Genomic DNA, 10214 nt, shown 5'->3' with positions numbered 1-10214 from the left:
CAGCGGAAGCACAAAAGGGCTCGCGGGTCGCGAGTCTCTTGGGCTCGAGCAGTGCACTTCCGGAGCCCCGCCCCCCGAAGCCTTTTCCCCGTTGGCTCTACCCTGGACCACGCCCCGCCCGCGAGCGTCTCCTCCCACAGTTCCCTTCACCTTTCACCTCCTCACCTTCTGCGGCTCCGTAAAGCCTAAGACCCCGCCCACCGAGAGGGGAAGCTGAAGCGTGAGAGAGCGCTCAGCAATGACCCACAATTATTGGTTAATATTTTATGTCCATCAGGGGAGAAGCGGTTACGGACTGGCTGCAGGGAAGTAGTTGGGCGGGGAATCAGGCACAGAATCTACGCGAGTGGCCAGGCTTCCGAGGGGGCGGGCCAGCGGCCTTTACGACTGCCTGGTGCGTGCGCAGTGACGGCGGCGGCGGCGGCGGCAGTCATGGCGGCTCGGTGCGTGAGGGTGGCGCGGCGTAGCCTCCCGGCTTTGGCACTGTCTCTTAGGTAAGGGGCGCCCTGCTGCGGGTGGCTGAGGAGGGGCGTGGTCCCCAGTGCCGCTCCTACTCGGGCCGGCACCGCGCCGCCGGCCCTGCCCGCCTCTGGCCCGGGAGCTGGACGTGCTGGGCCCGCGGTTCGCCGACGCGGCGCGCGGACCAGCCGCGCAGGGCCTTCGCCTCGGCCCGGCTTCCGGCGCCGATCCCCAGCACTCGCGGCCCCGGCTCTGGCCCCGCGCCGGAGGCCGGGTCGCTAGCAGTATCGGGCGTGCGTGCCCGGGCAGCGCCAGGCCGGGCCCACGGGGGCGCTCGGGGAGTTTGGTGGCGGTTCCCGGGCTTTTTCCACTCGGCCCCGAATTCCTTCTCCACCTCGGCCTTTTCCGGAGTCTCAGGTCCGAAGTGCCTCGAAGCCCGCTCCGTCGTGGAGCGAGGAATGTATTCAGACAAGTGCAGTGACTCCGCAGGGAAGGCCTCAAGAGTCGGTGCGCTCGCCTAGTTCATTATTGTTATTATTACTTTTATGTGTATTTACTTGGAGAGAGAGCGCGAGCGGGGGAGGTGCAGAGAGAATCACGAGCTGGATCCTTGCAGAGCCGGAGGCGGGGCTCGATCCGACCAACCGTGAGATCATGACCTGAGCGGAAATCAAGAGTGGGGAGATGACATGACTGAGCCGCCCCGCGGGCCCTGTTTTCTCTTCTTCTCATCCTGCAGCTGCTGTTTCTTCAAAGTCCTACCTCATAAGTCAGTTTGGGAAGTAGTTAGCATCTTTGCTGTAGGAACTGCTCAGAACCAAGTCATTTGCCAGAGGAGCTGCTCTGGGCCAAGTGGAGACTGGGCAGAGCAGGACCTGCGCTCTTCCTTGGAGGAGCTTTTGCACGTGGATGGGAAGCCCCGCGAGTGGGGCGAAGATTACCTACAAGGAAAGGGGATGAAGGTGTGATTGCCAGCCTGATAAATTATGTAAAACAAAACAGGGGAACAGAGAGCGGGGACCCGCCTGGATTACCTGAGTAAAAAGGCATTTCTTTTTCTTTTTCTTTTTTTTTTTTTTGCTCAAGTAGTTTGTGGTTTCGTATCCAAATTCATGGCCAGGAAAGCGATCAGCAAGGTAGAATTAATTGCTGTCCTTGAACTACTTTTGTGGAAAGAGGCTCACGTGGGGGTGGGGGTGAGAGCTGAGTAGCCGTCATGGCTCTAAGAGCAACTAAGCTCCATGAGGCTCGGTCTCGCTCTCTGGAGAACCGGATGGGCACGGGCTCGTCCCTGTCGTTCCCCTGCCACGCTGCTCCCCGACCCTGTGTGGGCTGAGCCACAGGAGTCGGGACCGCGGAGCAGAGCGGAACTGCAGAATGACTGTGACTTTCCCACCCAGGAATCAGCACCACGGAAAAATCAGACCGGCCTCACCACGGCACACTGAGCGATTAGGTTCTGAGCTGTTTTAAATCACAAAAATAAAACACGAAAGAAAGGCTAGTGCGGTCCTCCCCCTAGTCACCGTGGGTCCTTCCATTCTTCTCCGGGCCTGAGACACAGCGTATATACACAGGATTTCCGGTTCGTCCTTAGAAAGGGCGTCACGTTTCCCAGTTTCTCAACGTTGCATCTGTTACCGCACAGTACAGCTGTAGCGTGTCCCAGAGAAGAGAGCCGGACGTTGTTTTTGGTGGCTGCGGAGGAGTCCATGTTGTGGAAGCGCCAGCTTATCCAGCGATGTCCCCTCTGACGAGCGCTCTCTTCCCAGCCTGTTGCTGTGCTGCCGGAAACCTTGTACGTGTGTTCTGCGTACTGACAACTCTCCGGTTCATCGAGGCAGTTAATCTGGGAAGAAAACTGACTAGAGTTTATTTTCAGACTGAACTGCGGCACAATTAAGAGCAGCTCTTAAGAGAAATCTGTGTTGCAAAATTTGGGAAGAAATCGGAGTTTTAAGACCATTCTGTCATTCATTAAAAACTTCGTGACCTTGGGCTTGTGACTTAACCTTTTTCCTGTGGGGGTGAGATTGGATACGATCTAAAGTCACTTCCAGTGTTCGTTTCAGAGCTCTTTGTTTCCCCCTGTATATCCCTGCGCTTCCCTACCTCCAATCCAGACTCCTTATGCGTAACTCTTATCTGTCCTTTAGAGCCCCTCTGCACAAAGCCTTTCACGGTCTTCCATCTCCCCAAAGATAGAAACATTCTACTCTGAGCCTTCCGGAGCACATGGTTCTTTTATCATGTTTAAACCCAAAATTATAGTACCTTGTCTGTAGATACCTTTTTTAAACGTTTCTATTTTTTTTTTAAATTTTTTTTTTTTTTTTTTAACGTTTATTTATTTTTGGGACAGAGAGAGACAGAGCATGAACGGGGGAGGGGCAGAGAGAGAGGGAGACACAGAATCGGAAACAGGCTCCAGGCTCTGAGCCATCAGCCCAGAGCCTGACGCGGGGCTCGAACTCACAGACCGCGAGATCGTGACCTGGCGGAAGTCGGACGCTTAACCGACTGCGCCACCCAGGCGCCCCTAAACGTTTCTATTTTGAGAGAGGGTGTGTGTGCACATGTGCAAGCAAGTGAGGGCAGAGTGGAGAGGGAGAATCCCAAGCAGGCTTTGCACTCTGAGCGCAGAGCCCGATGCAGAGCTCGATTTCACGAACAGTGAGATCATGACCTGAGCCGAAATCCAGAGTTGGCACTTAACCAACTAAACCATCCAGTTGCCCCTCACACATCTGACTTTTAAGCAGAAAACCCACAGTCTTAATTCATAGCGTTGTGGACTTATCTTAGATCCTCTCCTCGGCTGTTGTGCACGGCTATGAAACAGAAGAACAGTGGCCAGAACCTGGAAGAGGACGTGGGTCAAAACGAACAGAAGACAGATACTCCCTCTACAGAGAAGATACTCCTGGACGAGAAGGCCAAGCTAGAAGAGCAGCTGAAGGAGACCGTGGTAAGGTGGCACAGGCTCTTGTGGGGAGTGTGGTCTGTTGGACTGCAGGCGAGGTTCTTTGGATAAGTTTGGTCATTCGCCCGTTGGGACCTATAGCAGCTTCTTGCTGAAGAAGGGACTAGAACCCAAATCCTGTGTGGCTCTGGTTCTGGCATGAGAATCATCTTCACGCGCCGCATAGGTTATACTGAATTAAGACTTGAGATGGTCTTTACAGGTGAGGAACACTCACTTTGGCACTTGAGCTGGGTCTTAGGGGAAGACCAGGGTCGGGGCCAGAGGTGTGGTGGTTGCGCTCTTCCAGGGAGGCAGGGAGTTTCATGAACTAGTTAGAAGGACTGATGGTTACTTCACATGAAGAGGCATAGGTGGCACAAATCTGGACCTTTAAGGATTTGCAGATGATAATATCAAACACTATATACTGGCTCTGTTCTTACCACCTTGTGTATATTAATCCTCACAACACCCTGTGAGCCAACCGTTAGATCCCTGGTTACAGATGGGGAAACTGAGGCCAAGAAAGGTTAGGTGAAGTTCCCCAGGTCGCTTAGCTACAGAGTGGCAGAGCCAAGGTTTGAGCCTCCAGAGCCGGCTTCTTAACCACGGCACTAGAACCGCCTGCAGACGGAAGACAGGTGAGGGTAGAGGCCCCGGAGTGACTGAGCCCACGTTAAGGCAGGAGCGCTCAGTAGATGAGCGCCATGACGGCGAAATTGGAGAAACGAACAGGGCGCCATTGTTCAGTGATCGCTACCCAGCAAATGTTGGGATGGAGCCACGTCTGGGCAACGTTCAAAGTATCGAAGGTTCGCAGATGGGGTTTTATCTCCTCGGTGGGCTGTGGTTCTCCTCAACCCCTCCAGGTGTGGAAACCGGGTGCGTCAGCCCCAACCAGCCTTCTAGGATCCCCTGAGGTTGGAAATTGTGCCGAGGAAGTGAGTGGTCCTTCCCTGTTGGGTGATGAAACCATCAGAGCCACGAGAAAGTAGATGTTTTTCCTCGCCCTTTCCCAGCTGTGCACACGGGGGCAGTATAAACGCGAGGCACCTTGACATTTTCCTCTCCACGCGTTGAAAATAAGGACACAGGTGTAACTTACTTCTGCGTATTAAGCTGCACTGCCTGTGGTCTAAAATCCCAAACGTGATAAATGTTATCTGTGTTTTGACTTGGAATTTGCTAATGTCAGATTTGCTCTCGTGAATTTGTTCCATGATTCATTCATGTAAATTTCCTGTTTTTTTCTTTTTTTAGGAAAAATATAAGCGAGCTTTGGCAGATACTGAGAATTTGCGGCAGAGGAGCCAAAAATTGGTGGAAGAGGCAAAATTATATGGTAACTTTAAACACCATATGATATCAATCCTAGAGAACTGTGAGGTGGGGAAGGTGGGCGGAGTGCGTCTGTGGGTATCAGACAGCAGAATCCGCCAGGGTGAGGCAGTGGAGAGGCTGCTGGGTGCATTCTCTCTAGTTGAAATGGGTCAGCAGTAAAGTTGTAAGGAGCAAAAGTCACGGTTGTAACTCGCGCTAGAATTCTAGGTGTAATCCCTCCAGTAAGGAGTGTGCTCACTGCCCTACTGCGTGCAGACCTTGGTTAGCCTGAGGTTGTCTGAGCCTGCAGATAATTCCAGCAGGTCGGCCTCCCTGATGATCTTTCTTTAGCTACTTCAGCAGTAACCCATTAGAAAGATCTAAGCTGTCTGCACTGTCAGCATTTACATACTCGTGTTACTGTCCTTCCCATTTTCCACTCGAGGTCATTGAGGCTTAAATGACTCTCCACGCGTCACGGAGCCAGTAAACGGTGGTGGTGTCCGTTGAACAGAAGGCTGCAATTTGAGTACTCGCTGAACTCTTTTTACGGAACCGGCAGGCAGGCATCATTCTCCCACGTTCTAGAACCACCTCGGGCTCACAGTGAGACATTAAATACTTTGCCCAGGGACACACTGTAGGTACACGGTCAAGTGGACACCAAGATCCAGATCTCGTGCTGCCACACCGAACAGATAGCAGATCTCTTCTCAGAGTATTTTTCATTCCTTTTGGTGGTAATGCCGTTCGTTGACTTCTTATCTGCCTGGCCTTCAAATGCCTGGGTCCTTCAGGGATTGGGGCTAGGCCTCCCCTCCTGTCGTCGTGCTCCCCAGGACACTCGCCCTCCAGTGGGTCTGAAAGGCATCACGCACAGGTTCTTTGTGGCTCGGACATTTCTTCTGAGTTCTACTCCTGTGTGTCCTGTGTGTGCTCCCCGTCTTTACCTGGATGTCTCACAGGTATTTCGATTTTCCCTCTATCTGTGCTTTTCTTTCTCATTTTAGTAGATGATTCGGTTATCCATCCTAGTGCTTATTTAGATCAGTAATCTGAAGTTACCCTTTCCTGTCCCTTGTCCCCACGCGCGTCCCGTCCCATGAGTGGTGAACGGCTGGTCTCTCATCCGTCCACTTCCCTCTGCCGCCTGCGCCCTGGTCTGAGCCAAAGGGATTTTAAAACACAGGCATACCTCACTTTACTACGCCTCGCAGATAATGCAGTTTTTTACAGATTGAAGGTTTGTGGCAGCCCTATGTTGAGCAAGTCGTTTTTCCAACAGCATCTGCCCACTTCATGTCTCTGTGCCACATTTTGGTAATTCTCACGACGTTTCCACCTTTTTTTTTTTTTAATTTTTTTTTTTTCAACGTTTATTTATTTTTGGGACAGAGAGAGACAGAGCATAAACGGGGGAGGGGCAGAGAGAGAGGGAGACACAGAGTCGGAAACAGGCTCCAGGCTCTGAGCCATCAGCCCAGAGCCCGACGCGGGGCTCGAACTCACGGACCGCGAGATCGTGACCTGGCTGAAGTCGGACGCTTAACCGACTGCGCCACCCAGGGGCCCCACCACCTTTTTATTGTTATGTTTGTTACGGTCTATGGTTACAACCCGCCAAAAGCTCAAATGATGGTTAGCGGTTTTGGGGAAAAAATATTATTTAAGGTATGCTGTTTTTTTATACATAATGCTATCTTACACTTATAGATTACAGCATAAACATAATTTGATTTGCTCTGAGAAACCACAACATTCATTTGATTCTCTTTTTTGAGATGTTTGCCTTACTGGGGTGGTCTGCAGCTGAGACCGAAGCGGGCCTGTGCAGCTGGGACACATGTCCACCCGTTCTGCTAACCCATCTGGAACCTTCCTCTACTCTGGGCCCGCCTCTTCCCTGTAGAGTGGCCGCTCTTCAGTCCTCAGATGTTTGGATAACTTCAGGCCTTGGCTCACAGACCTCTCCCCTGACTCTCCAGTCTAAATGTAGCCCCTTAGTAGGATCTTTGCTCAGCGCCCTGGAACGCTCCTTCTGGGGGTGTGGTCTGTAATCGTACTTGTCGCCTGTGGGATTACCTGGTGCCGGTCTCTCAGACCGTCCAGTCCGTGAGGGCAGGCAGTTCCCCAAGAACTGGCACAAGCTTAATCCACGATAGACGCACGTGTTTTTATTAGGTAGGAATTTTTAAATTCCATTTTACTTGTTTATTAAGAGTTTGAGAGCGAATGTGTACACGAGGGCGTGGGAGGGGCAGAGAGCAAGGGAGAGAGAGGATTCTAAGCAGGCTCTTGACTGTCGGCACAGCCCCGATGCGGCGCTCAGTCTCACAAACCGTGAGACCGAGACCTGAGCTGAAATCAAGAGTCAGGACGCCTAACCGACTGAGCCCCCCAGGCGCCCCTAAATTCCATTTTAAAGCAGGAGGGAAAGTGAGAGGAAGTCAGACGCAGGGGTTGCCTCCTGCAGAGCCAGGCACCGGATGCCGCGTCGTGCCCCGTCAGAGCCGTGGGGGAGGGAGGTCCCCGCTTGAGCGCTCCGCTCACCCCCAGCTTCGCTCAGCATCTGACACGTTGTCCTGAAACCGCACACCGCCCGCTGGGATACACCGCCTTGGATTTTGCGTGCCTTTTCTCCTGTGTTGTTTTTTCTGTTAGGTGACGTGAGGTTAAGGCCCGGGGTGCGTCTGGGGGACTTTGACCCAGCGCGGCCGCCCCCGCCCCACTCGGCCTGCGGTTTGCGGGCAGTAGCGGTGACGTCCGCGGGTGATGTGTGCGAGCGCGGGGTTTCTCAGCCCGGGCAGCACGGCGTGGGGTGCGGTTCTGCATGTCGTTAGCTGTTTGCCTTCGTGCCCAGTTAGCTCTGGTCCGAACCCAGAAAAGGTTTTTGGTTTTTGTGGGGTGGGGGTTTTTTTTCCCCTAAACATACCACGAACATTCGAGGACAGGTGAACGGTTTGCAAGGCTACCGTTCAATAGCTTGTGCAGCAGTGGGCGGGGAATGCAGATGACGAGGTCTTTCCACCTCATCTAGGCATCCAGGGCTTCTGTAAGGACCTGCTGGAGGTCGCAGACATCTTGGAGAAGGCGACGCAGAGTGTCCCGAAGGAGGAGGTTAAAGACGACAACCCGCACCTGAAGAACCTGTACGAGGGCCTCGTGATGACGGAGCTCCAGATCCAGAAGGTGTTCACGAAGCACGGCCTGCTCCGGCTGGACCCCGTGGGGGCCAAGTTTGACCCCTATGAGCACGAGGCCTTGTTCCACACGCCGGTGGAGGGGAAGGAGCCGGGCACGGTGGCGCTGGTCAGCAAAGTGGGTTACAAGCTACACGGGCGCACCCTGCGGCCCGCCCTGGTGGGGGTGGTGAAGGCGGCGTAGCGGCCGCCGCAGGGCTGCCCTGGGTCCTGTGAGATCGTTTGCTGTAACTCCTGAAAGGTTGGCTCATCTCTTCTCTACTTGTGACCCTTTCCCAAATCTTGTTGGAAAACTGTAGTAACCGGCGGCTAAACACAGAATTCAGCCGGTTGCACAGATGTGTGAATGACCTCTAATTCGGGAGTCTGTTCATTGATTTTTTAATACACCTTTAATAGCCCCACATGCTTACGGAACAGGCCGGCGGGACGCTACTGGAGCCTAGTGTCACGGGTGACACGAGCTCGATCTGCTCGCGGCCTGGCGATGTCCACGTGTCGTAAGCCAAGTGCGTGTCTTCAGGAACCACGCTGGCCACCCGGCTGCCCTGTGGCGCACGCTGTCCCCTGTGCTCGGCCCGCTGCCTCCATCCAGTGAAGGGAAGGCGAGGGTTTAGGCACGTTCCTGCTCGGAACAGTTCCACGATGCCCTTGCTGGAGTCCGTGGGTTCGTTTATAGTTGGTTACCGTCTAGCTGCCGTGAGCGGCCTCCGGCTTTTCTCCGGAGACGGGAAGTGAGCACGAGCACCTGAACAGCCCTCACCACCTTATTTTGCCGGTAACTGAATTTGACAAAATCGGTCACTTTTGCCCTGTTTCTTTCATCTATTTGTAGAAATGTCCAGATCTGTATTAGCTAGTTACTGATGGCCTGGAGGTTATTTTCCCTAGGAAGGTGGACTTTCTCAGAATCTGACCGCTGCACGCTTGGTATATTTGAAATGTTAATGTTTGATTTTTAAATTTTATTTAAGAGGATTAAAGCCCTAATATGTTTTATTTTCCTACTTTCTGATAACTGTTTTGTGTACTTTGGTGGAGGGGATCCACCTACGAAGTGTGACTTAGTCTTCCCATTCTCTGCTCAAATCCCAAGGCCGTGTACTTGGCCCACGTCCGCACACAGGTCAGCTTCCCTCTGGTGCAGCCACAGGCTGGCATGTAACTGGGCCTCTGCTGGGGGCAGATGTCTCCACCCACAGACCTGGGAAGGGGGGCAGGAAGGGGACTGCACACACACAGGAGCTGCAGCAGAACGCCTCCCCTCCGTCCCTCATTCACATGGAGGGAAAAGTGGAGCGAGCGACGTTACAAACCAGAGAGAATCCAACCTTCCACTGCCTTTGCTTCCAGGAGCTATTTGTAGGCGTCAAGGTCAACACTGTTAAATTCATTTACTGCATATAAAGGTGGGGCAATTTATTTTGCTTGTAATTTTGAAAGATGTAGGTAATATTCCCATAATTAAAATTTTAATTTATACCACTTCAAAACATTCTCTTTTCCTTTAAGCACTCTTAAATTACTTGGTCAAAAACTTGCCCCAGAACTGCAGTCAGTGTAGTGCACTGAGAAAACCCAGCTGGGGTCACAGCTCTGCCCTTTGTGTAGCTGGGAATCTCTCGGGTCACCTTCCTGGAACTCCTCTGTAAAACCAAAGCGGCATAAGTGACTCTCAGACGAATTTCTACAAACGGGTGCAGCCCCCTCCCTTGTCGACTGGAGCTGCCGCTGCCGAGAGCTGAGGCCGAGAGGTGGACGGCTGGACTGCGTCTCACCACAGTGTCGCCACCAGTGGGGACACATTTAATTACATGCCTGTTTACACTGGAAATCAGATCGGTAACTGCATTCTCCTGGGGTTTGCGGAACTGCAGGCTGGACGCGTTCAGTGCAGACCATCGAGCCGGCACAGTCTGCTCACGAGGAGCCTTCGCGGCCTGGCTCCGGGCTGGACGCACCTCATGGGTGAACCGCCACCTTCAGGGAAAGAGGGCCGCCTAACAAAGCAAAGTTAACACTTTGGAGGGAAAACTGGTCTGACCCAAGTGCTGAGCTAAAGCCTGTCCCGCGCTGTCCCCATCCTGACTCCGTAAGCTGTCTCACACCTGCAGCTTGAGGAGCACCGACACCACTTTGTTCCCAACTTGTGAATATGTAAAAGGTGATAAAAATTGTAGAGTTCGGGGTTTTACACATTCCTGGGATGTCGGCCATCCGGAAAACATTCTTTTGAATAACTGGATTATCTTAACTTTCTTGGCTCAAAG

The 10214-nt window shown here is 53.0% G+C and overlaps 1 protein-coding gene across 1 annotated transcript; it reads left to right on the top strand.

Moving 5' to 3' along the window:
* Window positions 1-211: 211 nt before the first annotated feature.
* Window positions 212-9437, top strand: GRPEL1 (GrpE like 1, mitochondrial). Its single transcript, XM_043573041.1, has 4 exons — window positions 212-494; window positions 3265-3427; window positions 4685-4766; window positions 7782-9437. Exons 1-4 carry the CDS (start codon window positions 433-435, stop codon window positions 8126-8128), a joined length of 654 nt encoding a protein of 217 aa, XP_043428976.1. The 5' UTR covers window positions 212-432; the 3' UTR covers window positions 8129-9437.
* Window positions 9438-10214: the final 777 nt, after the last annotated feature.

Source organism: Prionailurus bengalensis, chromosome B1 (genome assembly GCF_016509475.1).
Source record: "Prionailurus bengalensis isolate Pbe53 chromosome B1, Fcat_Pben_1.1_paternal_pri, whole genome shotgun sequence".
NCBI lineage: Eukaryota > Metazoa > Chordata > Mammalia > Carnivora > Felidae > Prionailurus > Prionailurus bengalensis.
Note: the sequence above shows the minus strand (reverse complement) of the source record. Positions and strands in the feature narration are given on the sequence as shown.